The 14258-nt window shown below is 25.4% G+C and overlaps 3 protein-coding genes across 6 annotated transcripts; 1 reads left to right on the top strand and 2 right to left on the bottom strand.

Moving 5' to 3' along the window:
* Window positions 1-52: 52 nt before the first annotated feature.
* Window positions 53-2957, bottom strand: LOC122847405 (kinesin-like protein KIF23). Its single transcript, XM_044145056.1, has 2 exons — window positions 2789-2957; window positions 53-2655 (listed from the first exon to the last, which is right to left on the bottom strand). The coding sequence occupies exons 1-2, from the start codon at window positions 2797-2799 to the stop codon at window positions 114-116; spliced, it is 2553 nt and encodes an 850-aa protein (XP_044000991.1). The 5' UTR covers window positions 2800-2957; the 3' UTR covers window positions 53-113.
* Window positions 2958-3140: 183 nt separating this feature from the next.
* LOC122847420 (CDGSH iron-sulfur domain-containing protein 3, mitochondrial) lies at window positions 3141-3804 on the bottom strand. The gene is made up of 2 exons (XM_044145078.1): window positions 3668-3804; window positions 3141-3564 (listed from the first exon to the last, which is right to left on the bottom strand). Exons 1-2 carry the CDS (start codon window positions 3734-3736, stop codon window positions 3193-3195), a joined length of 441 nt encoding a protein of 146 aa, XP_044001013.1. The 5' UTR covers window positions 3737-3804; the 3' UTR covers window positions 3141-3192.
* Window positions 3805-6561: 2757 nt separating this feature from the next.
* Window positions 6562-13231, top strand: LOC122847412 (coagulation factor IX). 4 transcript variants are annotated; one of them, XM_044145068.1, is made up of 11 exons: window positions 6562-6944; window positions 7035-7330; window positions 10117-10568; window positions 10676-10723; window positions 11240-11497; window positions 11799-11884; window positions 11974-12059; window positions 12154-12291; window positions 12378-12514; window positions 12593-12750; window positions 12833-13230. In XM_044145068.1, exons 3-11 carry the CDS (start codon window positions 10133-10135, stop codon window positions 12989-12991), a joined length of 1506 nt encoding a protein of 501 aa, XP_044001003.1. In that variant the 5' UTR covers window positions 6562-6944; window positions 7035-7330; window positions 10117-10132; the 3' UTR covers window positions 12992-13230. The 4 variants fall into 4 exon arrangements, with proteins under 4 accessions (XP_044001003.1, XP_044001002.1, XP_044001004.1 ...); XM_044145067.1 differs by having other exon boundaries at window positions 6562-7330; XM_044145069.1 differs by lacking the exon at window positions 10676-10723 and having other exon boundaries at window positions 6562-7330; window positions 12833-13231.
* The last annotated feature ends 1027 nt before the right edge of the window (window positions 13232-14258 follow it).

A 14258-nucleotide genomic window follows, 5' to 3' on the forward strand; every position in this document is an offset into this window, starting at 1 on the left:
ATTGCTTATTATTTATTAATTTAAATTAAAAATAATTATTGATAATATATTAAAATATAAGTGAGTATGTTTTGATATAAAGAGAGTATTTAATATTATTTTGAATAATAATACTAACGATTGACTCGTGGTCGTTTATTGTCAGCTGGAATATTTTGATTTTCATTATTGTCTCTGGCATTACTTGATCTTTTTTTTCCAGCAGTTGGTGACATTTGTTTGAGATGTTCAACATCATTAAAAACAACTTGTGCACCACCACCACTTGTTCGTAATATATCACCCTTGTATACTTTTGTTTCAAGTTCACCATCAGTATCTTGTTCTTGATCAATCAAACAATATCTTGATGAGCCAGTAACTTCTTTTGGATCCAACATTTTTGATAAACTTTTACGTGCTACACGTGGTTGTAAAACAGTATCAAGTGGTACTAAATTTTTTGCTTGATGACTAACCCAACGTCCCTCTGTACTACGTGATCTTCTACTACGTAAATTAACAACTGGTACTTTTCTTGTTCTATTATCATTGCCAGTTGATGGCTGTTGTTTATTCCATTTATTAATTTGTTCATGTACATTGACATTATTACTTTCAACTGTTGATATTGGTAAATTTGATGTAAATATTTCTTGTGCACGTTTAACTTTTTCCTCAAGTTGTTTATTATGTGTTATTATTTTTTGATTTTTATATTTCAACTCTCTTTGTGCATCACGTTTAATTTTATCTGATTCATTTTGTAATTTAACATCATAATCTTTTTTTAGCTTAGCTTCATTTAATAATTGTTGATTTAATAAAAATTCTTTATGATGTATTTCTTGACGTAGACTCTTGATAATATCATCAGCTTTTTTTAATTTATTAAATAAATGATCATTTTGAGTTTCAGTACCATGTACATGTGTATAAAATGTATTTATTTTTTCTTTTTGTTGTTCATTACAATTTTTCAATGAACTATTATCAATTCTAAGCTCAATATTATCTTTTTCCATGTTATGTAAAATTTTACGACATTCATTTTGTTTAGCTGTTAAATCACTACGTAATATATTTTTTTTATTAATTCTTTGTTGTAAAAAATTAATAAGATTTTTAATAATACGATCATTATGAGGATTTGTTAATTCAAGTTCAGGAAATTGTCCACCTAAACTATATACAAAACCAATATCATTTGTATGTAATAAATCAGTTGTATCATCTTTATCAATTTTATTTTTAGCTTCTTTAAATAATTTATTAGCTTGTCTACGTCCAGGTGTAAAACCCATATCAATTTTTTGTACAGTTGGTCTTGTAACTTGTACTTCTTGTGTTATTTCAGCAAATTTCATAACTTGTATTGTTTCATCATAATCATCACAACGTGGATTAACACATACAATCATTCTAACACTACCTTCACCATCAAAATAATTTTTAAATAAATGTGTTAACTTTGATTCTCTATATGGTACTATTTTATTAATTCCTTGTACTTGATTTTCACGTAATATTTCTAAACATGTTCTTAATGTCATTAATGAATTATTTATTTGTCCAGCTTCACGTAATCTTTGTCCAGTATTTTTAGTTCTATTTGTTCTTTCAGAACCAGCAAGATCAACAAGTGATAATTGACTAATATTTATAACACGTTTATCTTGTATAACATTTTCACCATCACAATCAAGTGGTGCTTGTACTAATCTTATTGTAAATGTTGAATGTGAACGACTTGATTCAGTATTAAGAGCTGTATGTGCAACTCTACGTCTTCTTTGTCCACGATTATATACTTGAAATGCATCCTCTGGACTATTAACTTCAACCTCAGTAACAGCATGAACAAACATATTTTTATTACCATCTTCTCTTATTAATTTTGATTGTAAATTTTTAGGAACACCACCACATCTTGGATCTTCTGGTATATTATCATCTAAAAGATCAAATACACTATTATTATATATTTCAACATATGTTACAAATACAGCATATGAATTATCTTGATCAACTTGAATAATTAATGATTCATCACGTTCTCTTGAACTTGGTGGATTACTATCAGTATCACTATCATGTCCAATCATTCTTTTAGCTTTTTTTGGATTTCTTGGTGTTGTTAAACCAGCATTTAATTCAGTTTGACGATCAATTAATGCATCAGCATCACTTTGTACCTCAAAACCATTTAATTTATCTGGTTTAAATACATATTTTTTAGCTTGATAATTTGTTATACTATTGAATAATACATCAAGACAACGTGGCATTATTCCAACATCATTTGCATCACCAGTCATTGTGTATGTTTTACCACTACCAGTAACACCATATGTAAATAACAATGAATTTTTACCAGCAATTAAATTTTCAACAAATGGCAATGCAACTTCATTAAATAATTCTTTTTGTGATATATTATCGTCAAATATTTTTGTAAATGATGTTTGTATATCTTTACTATTACTACGAAAATTAATTGCTGATTCTGGTGGTGTTATAACTAATGTTGTTGGTGATATTATTTTCATACATGATTCATCTGTTGGATTTTGCATTGGTCTTATTCTACAATAAACTTGTACTGGATCTTTTGATGACACATTTGGAAATCTTGGTTTAGCAGGTTTTCTGGCCGACATTGGGGCCTTTGGTCGTCTAAAAAAAATTATCATTTCATTAACAATTGTGTTTGTTATTAACAAAACTGGCTTGTTTTGTTTTTCATACTCAGAGCTGTCATAATCAAAAAATTATATTTAACCATAAAACTTGAGTTAAGTCTACTTACGACGTTTTCATTATTCCCTTGTGTTTATTCCAATTAATTTTCAATAAATATTTCTGTCACTGGCACAATTTGTTTATCATCAATTAAATTATTATTCAACTCCAATTGTTTGTGTTTGGGCATTTATTTAGATTACCGGTTAACCGTTTTTTTTTATAAGTAAAATATCGTTAAGCCACGCCGTTTAAAAGCGACAATAAATTAATGTTTCAGTGAGAATTAATTGAACTATTGGGAATTCAGTCAATAAAAAAAATTCTACCTTATCAATTTTTTATAAAAAAATAAATAAATAAAATAATGTTTAAATTTTTACAACCATTTACAACATAAATAAATTAAAAAATATTAATATTTGTAAAAGTTTTTAATTTATTTTACAATAACCAAGTGTTGTGTATTATTTACATTTGAAATTTTTTTTCTTGAATGTCTTTTCTCATGTGGGTACCATCACAAAATGGTCTATTTGATGTTTGTTTACAATTACAAAGCCAATACTCTTTAGTTTCTTTAACAGAAAATCTAATTGGTTTTTGTGTTATTTTTAAAAATATATTTTTATGAGTTCCATCACATAAAGGCTGTCCATGACTTTGTCCACAAAAACACCATGAATATTTTTTACCAGCTTCAAGTAACATTTTAAATGGTTTTTTGTCATACATTTTATTATGATTATCTTGATTTTGAGCAGCAAACATTCCCTCAAGTTCATTTTTTGGTATTTCTGGTTGTGGTTTGTCTTCTTTTTTTTTTTCTGATGAATACTTAATCTAATAATAATAAAAAAAACATGTAAGATTATGTAAAACACAACTCAGATAAATACAGATAAGACAGTGTCAAATTATTAGTCAATAATTAATTATGACATACCTGTTGATGACTCAATCTAACACTTCTTGATGCTGTTCGTAAAAAATTATTTGAAATTGGAACAATCATGTTGACAATTTTTTATTGTTAACAATTGTCTTTATGATTAACAATATTTTGACAATTTAAGTGTTCTTTTTATTATTATTTTAAAACGGATTTTGAGGTTGTAAATTTAGTCATGGAAAATAGTATACAGACTAGACTTGTCACTCTCTAATTTATAAATAAGGATTTCGACGATAGAGGCACTCGTTCAGTGTTCCATGATAAATCAACAACAATTTAAAAAAGAAATTGCTCAAGTAATATTGTTAATTGTTAATAATAATTCTTGTATTATTATTTGTCAACTGGAATAATTTTTTAAACAGATGGAAATATTTTTTTCGCTATTTTTTCTTTGTAAAATTTTTTAAATTTCTCCAAAATAAATAGATAGATTAGTATTTTATTTAGACAAGTTAAAAGAGTTATAAAATGCTAAAATGATAAGCAATCAAAAACACTCTTCTTTTATCAAAATGAAATTTTTAAAAATGCTCTTTCAAAGCTCATTTTAATTAATCAACTTTAAATATAATTTAGCTGTTGTTTAGACGCATTAATTTTTCCAACACGTGATAACATGCACAATCATCTTCATCATTATCATAATTACTGTCACAAATTAATTTTCACAAAGTAGGTAAATGACAGTTCAATATAAAAAAAAAAAAAAAATGATTGATGCATAATATTTCTTTTAAAACAACAGATGTTTACTAGAGTGTTTATGACTGTTAAAAAAAAAAAATGATTTCTCTAATTTACTCCAACTCATTAGAGTCTCTCTGGAGCTCCAAAAAAAAAAAAAGTAAATCAAAGATTGATCAGAAAAAAAGTAGAATAAACCAAAGGTTAATCGGACAAAATCGAAATTTTATTTTCCACCAGTTATCGAATATTATTATATATTAAAATAAATTAAAACGCCACAAGGTTAACCAAAAATATCTAATATAAATTCTTCAAGTTTTTGGAACTGTTCTTCATCTTGGTTCCCTCCCAAAAAAAAAAAAAAAAACAGGATTCATAAAGCTACCTAAAGATTAAAATAATAAAAATACAGTTTTTTTTTTTCTTTAATATTAAATCTCTCAGAATGAGATTTTAAAAACATCATGTTATTATGATTATCTGTTTTTTTTTTTTTCTTTTTTTTCTATATTGTATTTGGGACCTACTTTTGCCGTCCTCTGGAGAAAGTAAGAGGAGTCTGCACGTAAAAATATATATATATATTTATGATTATATTATATATACACTCGAATGTATATATATGGCAAAAAAGGGGTATCCCAAGTGTTGTCTGTAACTCTCAAACATAAGTACTCCAGTACCACACTGACACTACAATATTCTCGTGAAAGTAATATATTATAATATGTATAATGTAAAACTTCATGTTGTTTTGATGTTCAAATAGCGTATATATATTTTCACACACGTATTAATTATTATTTTGATTAAAATTTCAATGGTGAAAATATGAGATGGTCCATCAACAACATCAACACATTAACATAAACAAAAATTCAAAATTTACTGATGCGCGATATTACAATTGTATAAACAATATTTCCATCAAGTCTCACATATTTTTTTTTTCTTTTCAAATGATAACATTAATTTAGAAAAAAAAATTTAAATTATAGTAATTGTATTAATTTTAAGAAAGAAAAAAATCCAATAATTATATTATTGTATCATAGTTATTTTAAAGAGTAAAAGTGATAAAATTCTAGATTAAATTTTTCTTTTTTTTTAACTTGTTTTTTTTTTTAAATTTTATTATTGATTTTTTTTCTTATCAAACTTTCCACTTGATCTTGACTCTGAATTGAAAATAAAATAAAACCGGATGTGGCTGATTGGAAAGTTCACAAGTGTGCACTTTTATTTTCAATTCACTGGATAATTTTGATATATATATTTTAATTCAACTGTAGACACTTAAAATTAAATAAAATAAAAAAAAAAAAAAAAAAACACAATTATAGAGTGAAAATGAAATGATTAGCAAATAAAATAAAAATGAAGAAATAATTATTTACGAAATACTTGCTGAATTTTCAGGTTTGATAATCATTGTATTGTAAAATAATAATATTGTTCAGGGTTTTTAAAAAATTTATAATCATGTATTTTATAAGTAAACAAGTCTTGCGTTAAAAAAAAATAAATTTTTTTGAGGACAGATAACTCTTGAGTCAACGTAACGTAACGATGTTCTTTGACAAATTATTAAGTTTCTTTGTCATTTCCGTTGACTCAACAATTCATCACTATATATCCATCGAAATATTATCTTGTAACAGATGTACATGTGTACCTTCACCTACCTGACAGATAATACAATTTTTAAATTTAAATTTGCAAGATAAAAAATAAATTAATAAATATAAACTTTCGTCACGATAATATTTGCTTCACGCTCTCGTTAAAAAGGACAATGTCTCATTTATCATTACAACAAAAATTATTATATTTTTTTTTTGTGTAAACATTTATATTCACCCCATTAGTGTCAAAATATAATTAAATTAATTTGTATTGAATGACAAATAATCAGATGATGAATAAAAAAAATGATAATTTTAATTTAAAAAAAAAAAAAACAATTTTAGATATTCAATTTGAGACGTGTTATCATTGTTATAATATCATTATGGAATACAAAGATGAAAATTCAAGAAAATAAACAATAAAGTGGGAGAAAAAAAATAATATTTATCATATAATAAAAAAAAAATTAAGATTAATAATAATAAAAAACAAATTAAAGTAGTGGGAGAAAAGAGGCAACTAGAGAGTTTTACAAAATCGAAATGAAACTACAACTCGCTGGAGAAAGTGAGAGCTAGAGTTATACTTGGTTTGTGTCTTGTCTTGTGTGGCGTGGTATACGGAGCGTGTTTTTTAAGCAATGCTTTGAGTCATCGTAAGAACCAAAGCCACCAACATCCAAGACCAAACATCAACAATTGAGTTTGTTTAAACTCCATCATCGATACTAGTCGTGTTTTTTTTTACCTTGGGCCCTGTTGACGAGCTGGGCCCTCAAAATTTATCACAATTAAAATTGCTCCAATATTTTCAGCTATCAAAAGCTTATATTTTTTAAAACAATAATATTAATTTAATTAAATTAATTTGAAGAACGTTCAATCAACATTACTATCTGTAACAATAACTTTTTTCGTTTTTTTCTTTCAAATCATCATCAGTGTGCCCAGTCAATATAATTTTATTACAATAATAGTGACGAAACAACAAATACATAGTCTAAAGATATTATTTAAATAATTATTTACTCTTGTTACAGAGAGATAAATAAATAATAAAAAAAAAAACGTAACAAAATGAAGAAAATTGTACGTTTAAAGTGACGTGATTTTTAAATTATCGTTGATTTGTGCTGTGCTGGAAATAAGTGATGAGGAATTTTATTTGAAATAAAAAAAAAAAAATTAAAAAAGTGTGTTTTTCTTTAGGCCACAAAATCATTGTAATATGTTGATAATTATTAAATGAAAAAATTGAATTATTAAAATTACAAGAAAAACAAAAAGAAATTTTAAAAAATTTATCACAAAAAATTGGATGAAAATATTTGTTTAGGTAAGTTTAGAGAAATAAATTTTTCTAATTAGAATTATAATTTTTTTTATTTATAAATAAATTATCACGTAGAGAGTAATAATAATATTTCAAATGATTAACAAAAAGAGGAGAAGAAAATTAATAATAATGTTTATTGTAAAAAAAAAAAAAAAAAAAAAGTTACACAATGGAAAGTATTCGTGGCGATGAGAGTGTGATGAGAGACACTATATAAAAATAAAAAATAAAAAAAAAAAGGTGTATAATTATGGTGATGAGATGGAGATGGTTGTAGATAGGGCAAGCGAATCTTAAAATTTTTAAATGAATTAGAGCGCGAAGAGTCGTTTCAAGGCCATCGCATGAGAGGAGAAAGATTTCTTCGGACCGGTTTCGATTGAGGCGAAAATTTTTCAAACAAAGAAATCGAAAGCCATCTCATATTAAACGCGTAATCACGCTATATATAGACAACATATTTTAATTAATTAATTTTGTTTTTTAATATCAAAATTATCATAACTAAAAATTTTTATTTACATATTTTTTATTTTTTCTCCATACATTTCAATTTAATCAATATAAATTGAGTGGTCATACTGATGACTTTCACAAGGCCTACACATATAGCCACATAATAAAAAAAAGTAACAGTAACAAAAAAAAAAGTTTCAAAAAACAAAAAGGTAAATAAATAAAGAACCAGATGAGACACTGTGCGCGGCTTTCAACTCTGTATCTTTCGAAAAAAGGTGAAAGTTCGTCACAAGTATTAGATATCTGTTTAATAATTTATTTATCAAATAATTCATCTCTATTTTTTTTTTAAACCGTCTGTAAATAAATTAAAATATGTCAAATGTTTGCTTTTTCTTTTTTTCATTTTAAATTATCATGTTAAGTTGGATTAATTTTATTATACAAATGTGATTATATACCTGCTATTATCACCGGAAGTAATTTTTTTTTTTTATCTATAATTTTTCTAATAACCAGCAATTATTATAAATAACTGTATTTATTATTCACATTAATAGATACTCAATAATCTTGAATGTAATTTATAAATGTAATGTCTTTTTTTATTTTTGTTAAGATTGTTTAAAATTCAAAATAAAAAAATCATGTATAAATTTATAGTTGAACGTGAACGTGAACTTCATAAATATTATTTACACATACCGGTCTTTGATTTAAACGCAATGTGTACTTTCACTTCTCTATATACACAAATGAAAAATAATTCTTGTGTATATCACGTCGCAGCTATATATAAAAAATCTATTTTTTTTTTTTTCTTTAACTTTCATTACTTGGATATGCAATTAACAAGTTGAAGAACTCGAAAAAGAATCATAGAAATATTTTTAAAATTTTTTTTTTAAATGCATTGAATATATAATGATATTACTCAATGAGATGTATAAGGTTATCCTCCAAGTGTATGCATATTCCGTTAAATTGTTACGAGTTTGTTGACTCCGGTTTTGATGGGTATACCGTTATAATATTACAAAATTCTAATGACGTTCGTTGTCGATGCATCCACATGAAAATATCATAACGGTTCTTCAAAAAATCAACTTGACAAAGCATTATATATCTACCTTATTTTTTCTCTCTTCACTTGGTTTTATTCTGGATTTAAATATATACAAAATTTATTTGAAAAAAAAAAAAAAAAAATATTGTCACGTAGAAAGTATGTAGAATTTTTTAAATGTAATCAAACGAAAGTCTGCGTTGACATCCGGACTATACTTTGTGAATATTATTTATTACGAAACGATTGGTAAATTATGGTGGTTCAGTGTTGTTATTTTTTTTTTTAAATGTTTTATATTTGTGTGTATTGATGTGTGTCATGTGAATCATCATTGACGATATTGGACAACACTTTCCCTTTATATTTCTACTCTCTTGATCAACCAGTTTTTCAGCAATAGCTTTCCCCATGTTAATGTATATATATTCGCAAACACATACGATTTATTTTTTTTTTTTCATTTCGCAATTTAACTTGTTCATTTCTCATTATTATTATGACTGAACACACCGCACGCTAAAGATTATCACTTCCTTTTTTTTTTTTTTTTAGATAAAAGATTAAAAAAAGCAAATTAAAATATTTATTGATGTTTTTTTTTTTTAGCTTATTTATTATTATGCGAATAAATAACCCATCAGTTCATCATTCACTTTCTCCCATTACGTAAAATTCAAAAAAAAAAAAAAAGAATATATTTTAAAAAACATACAAATAATACTGAAGAATGTTAAAAATATTTTTATCTTGTAGATTATTATAAAAACAACTGTTTTTTTATTTTCACCAGGGGAAATTATATTTCCGTGTTTTTGAAATACCTTAATGGGATTTTTTTATTTGTTTCTATATAAACTGAGTTACAGGTAGTAATTCAGGTTTTTAAATTAATGCATTAATAAATTTTTAAATAATTTTTATATTGCTTTTTTATTTTTTTTTTAGATACTTGGTATTTAATGATAAATAAATAAAAATTAACTGGATAAAAATAATTTGATTTAATGATTTATGAGTAAAGGTGTGAATTAATATGATTTATTTAAAAATTTTTATAAAAAAAATTATTGAAAGATTATTGATGCTATTTATATTATGAAAATGAAAATTATAACAATATAAAATTATAAATAATATTTATAGAGTTATGCAAATGTGACCATGACCCTCAATACTTTCACCTATATTTATTTTTATTTCTCCCACTAACTTATTTATTTTGCATTTTATATAATTTTAAATTTGATTATAATTACAGGTAAATTATTTTTACAATGAGGGCTTTGATAAAATGTCATTGGTATATAATGATAATATTACTGTGTTTGGATTTGATAAATTGTTTATCATTATCATCATCATCACATCCAGTAAATCGTACAAAAATAAATAGCAGAAGAAAAAGATATGTGAGATTTCCATCAGCATCAACTGGTTTTATTTATGATGGATTAGTACAATCACAAAATTCAAGAAGTATTTATGCATCACCAAGATTTTCACCAGTATGGAGACAACAAAAATCATTTCGTTGGAGTCCACCAGGACCACCAACTGGTCCATCAGTACCAATAATGGCACACAGAACACCACGTTTAATATTTCGTGATGATTATCCAACTTTACCAGCAAGTGGTCCACCAAGTGGTCCAGCAAATTTATTCTTTCAATCAAATCAACTATCACTGGATATTGATGAAGATTCACGAGGTTTTTATTAATTTATTTACACTGCTATATTTAATTTACAAACATCTAATATAATATTTTTTTATTCAAAAAAAAAAACAAAAAAAAAAAAACAATAATTATTTCAGATTACCGGAAACAAACATTTAATAGTGACTACCCCAAGATCGAGACAGGTAAATCCAGGTTATTGATGGTAGATAATTAACATGCAAAATAATGATCATATGCTTAATTATTATTTGACGATAAATTAGTAATTTTTTTTTTTTTTTTAAATCATAATTTTTTATGATTATGACTTTTGGGTATAATATTATGTGAATTTCATGGCTTATGACGTTGTGACATACCGGATGCTGGCTATATTGAATTGCGAAATAATTTTTATGTCACGGTGACTGAATCCCTTGAAAAACAACAACAACAACGATGACATATTTTGTCACCTTTTACCATTGTTCCCATTTCAAACCACAAAATTACTTTTTACAAAAAATAAAAAATAGAAATATCATAGAAAATTTTTATTATATATTTATTTATTTATTTATTTATTTTTTTCATTTAAAATTAACGACTTGGAGTAATTCAAATTATATTATTTATTTTAAAATTTTTAAAAAAAGGTTTAGAAAATTTAAAAGAAAAAAACGAAAAAAAAAAGAAAAAAAGCAATTTTTTTGACACAGAAAAATCGCGGAAAGAAAAAAAACCATTATGGGAAGGTGATGATTCATTATGCGGTGATGGAAGAAGCTGTGAATTTTTTCTAAAATGCTGGATGTCTGCTGGATTATTGGATGGGCCTTGTGGTGGTATTATGTACGCATGTTGCGCACGTAAAGACTCTAAAGATTTGACTGATTTAAATGTCATTGATACGTCGAAAGAACAATATAATCATCTACTTGATACGGATACATTTACGGATACTCCAATCAACGAGCGTAAGTTAATTCGCAAAAACACAAAACAAAAAAAAAAAAAAACAAGGAATGCATGCAGGGTTTTATTATGAACTATATTATTATTATTATTATTATATTATATTAATATTATATGTATAATAATGAATTACTCCAAGCCTGATTTTAATTAATATTTTTTTAAACATCATCTTCATCAAAAATGCATGAAAGCAAAATAACAAAATCATTGTTTTTAACATGAAAATTAATACTGATTAATAATAATCAATAATTGTTAATGTGCAATTTTTTATTTAATAATTTTTTTATATTAATTTAGAGTGTGGAATATCATCAACAAAACAAACAGCACAAAGACGAATTGTCGGTGGTGATGATGCTGGTTTTGGAAGTTTTCCTTGGCAGGTAAAAATATTTTTTTAAATTAATTTATAATATTAAATTATTATGTTAAATATTTCTTTGATTAATTTAAATTAATTTTCTTTTTTTAGGCTTATATTAGAATTGGTTCGAGTAGATGTGGAGGAACACTTGTTAATCGTTTTCATGTTGTGACTGCTGGCCACTGTGTTGCCAAGTATATTGATTTAAAAAAAAAATAAATATTTAAAAAATTGCATTTAAAAATTTTAATTTGGCAAATATGAAATAAAATGTTAATTTAATTTTAGAGCATCAGCAAGACAAGTACAAGTAACACTTGGTGATTATGCTGTTAATTCAGCAACGGAAAATTTACCAGCTTATACATTTGGAGTTAGAGAAATTCGTGTTCATCCTTATTTTAAATTTACACCACAAGCAGACAGGTATATAAAATAATTATTAACTTTTTTTATTCATTAAAAATTTAATTTGTATATAATTAAATAATTAAAAAAAAAATGTTAATTAGATTTGACGTGGCAGTTTTGAAACTCGACAGACCAGTTCATTACATGTCTCACATATCACCAATATGTTTACCAGATAGAAATGAAGATTTTCTTGGTCAATATGGTTGGGCTGCTGGTTGGGGAGCTCTTCAAGCCGGTAAGTTGATTTTTACCTTTATCATTTAGCTTGTATCTTCTGATGATTAATTTATCAATTGATAATTTTTCGAAATAGGATCAAGATTGAGACCAAAAACTCTACAGTCGGTTGATGTGCCTGTTATTGACAATAGAGTTTGTGAAAGATGGCACAGATCAAATGGCATTAATGTTGTTATTTATGATGAAATGATGTGTGCTGGATATCGAGGAGGAGGCAAAGACTCTTGTCAAGTTAGCTAAATTATTATTTAGGATTTTAATTTCAATCTAAATCTAATATTGGTAATTTAATTTTGATAATTTTTGATTAAAGGGTGATAGTGGAGGTCCATTGATGCTAGAAAAAACTGGTAGATGGTATTTAATTGGTATCGTATCAGCTGGATACAGCTGTGCTCAACCAGGTCAACCTGGTATTTATCATCGTGTTGCTAAAACTGTTGACTGGATAACCTACGTCATTAATTCATAAAAATAACAACAACTTGTTGGCCAAGAAATAATTAATTGTAACAAAAAATAACCCAGTTTATATAAGACAGAGAAAACAAAGATATGTATAATTTTTTTAAATGTCTGATAATGATGAAGAAGATGACAACGTTGATGTTAATGAAGAAGAAAACAAAAAGAAATTATTTATTGTAAAATCGAAAAAGAAAAAAAAAAAATATTTAATTTTTCACCGATTAGATGTTGGTGTTATATGTATATGTATCTGATATATTTAATAATTTGTGATACACTTAAACATTGTAAATATAGTGTAATAAAATTACAAAAAAAAAATAATAAAATAGTATTTTTTTTTTTGCTTTATTTTATAATGATTTTTGTTGTACTTGTTATGTAGTTTATATAAAAATTTAATGTACTAAGTCACAATAGAAAATTTAAGTCTCCAGGGAAATTTGTTGAAAAAGGATTTCGAGAAACAATTGAAACAGGAAAAATAAATGTAAATGGGATATAACACAAACAAATTGTTATATAGAAAAAAACACAATCGAAACATGGGACAATTTTATAAAATTCTCGTGTGACAGTGTTGAAAACCGATTCAATAGAAATCGAAATAGCCAAATTGTATCTATACATTTTTTACTTTATCATTGATTATTTTATTTTTTCAACTATTTTTACTATATATTTACTTGGGGGAAACTTTTTTTTATTTGATTACAACTCACCCCTTTCATGTTATTTTTTCTCGTAAACGAATTATCGAGGATTTATTATTTGATACCTTTTAAAGCTTCGAGATTTCAGTTGAAAAATTATATACGATAATATTTTTTGTTTGTTTTTTTAATTTCGAAACCAATATGTCGTTGAGGTAGAAATTTATATTTATGACAGAGACACATTCAGGTACACTTTTTCTAATGTATTTATAGAGAATCATACTTTTTTTTTTCATATCTGTAGATTGCTTTTTTCGAAAATTTATAGCATATGGTTTTTTTTTTTGCAGTTGCAAATGAATTTTAGCAAATGTTGATTGATGTCATAGCACACAAATGTGACGAGTAAAGAAAAACAAATTGAATTGCAAGAGTGTCCAGGTGGTGTGAAATGCAATTAAATTCAAAAGAACGTAAATTAGCCGCAAGAATTGGTTCAAGCATTTATGAAAAGATACAATGCCATATATATTTATGTGATTTTTATAATAAACCACGCTGAGTAAAATACATCAGGGTAGATATATTTAGCCCTAACTCTGTTACAATTCTTTT

Source organism: Aphidius gifuensis, linkage group LG1 (genome assembly GCF_014905175.1).
Source record: "Aphidius gifuensis isolate YNYX2018 linkage group LG1, ASM1490517v1, whole genome shotgun sequence".
Classification (NCBI taxonomy): domain Eukaryota; kingdom Metazoa; phylum Arthropoda; class Insecta; order Hymenoptera; family Braconidae; genus Aphidius; species Aphidius gifuensis.

Bases quoted from the DNA above. Each gene is read 5' to 3' on its own strand.
- LOC122847420 (XM_044145078.1), bottom strand. From the start codon at position 3,736: ATGATTGTTCCAATTTCAAATAATTTTTTACGAACAGCATCAAGAAGT. The intron at 3,565-3,667 runs GTATGTCATAAT...TATTATTATTAG, and splicing joins TTAGATTGAGTCATCAACAG to ATTAAGTATTCATCAGAAAA.
- LOC122847412 (XM_044145067.1), top strand. From the start codon at position 10,133: ATGAGGGCTTTGATAAAATGTCATTGGTATATAATGATAATATTACTG. The intron at 10,724-11,239 runs GTAAATCCAGGT...TTTTTGACACAG, and splicing joins CTACCCCAAGATCGAGACAG to AAAAATCGCGGAAAGAAAAA. The intron at 11,885-11,973 runs GTAAAAATATTT...TTCTTTTTTTAG, and splicing joins TTGGAAGTTTTCCTTGGCAG to GCTTATATTAGAATTGGTTC.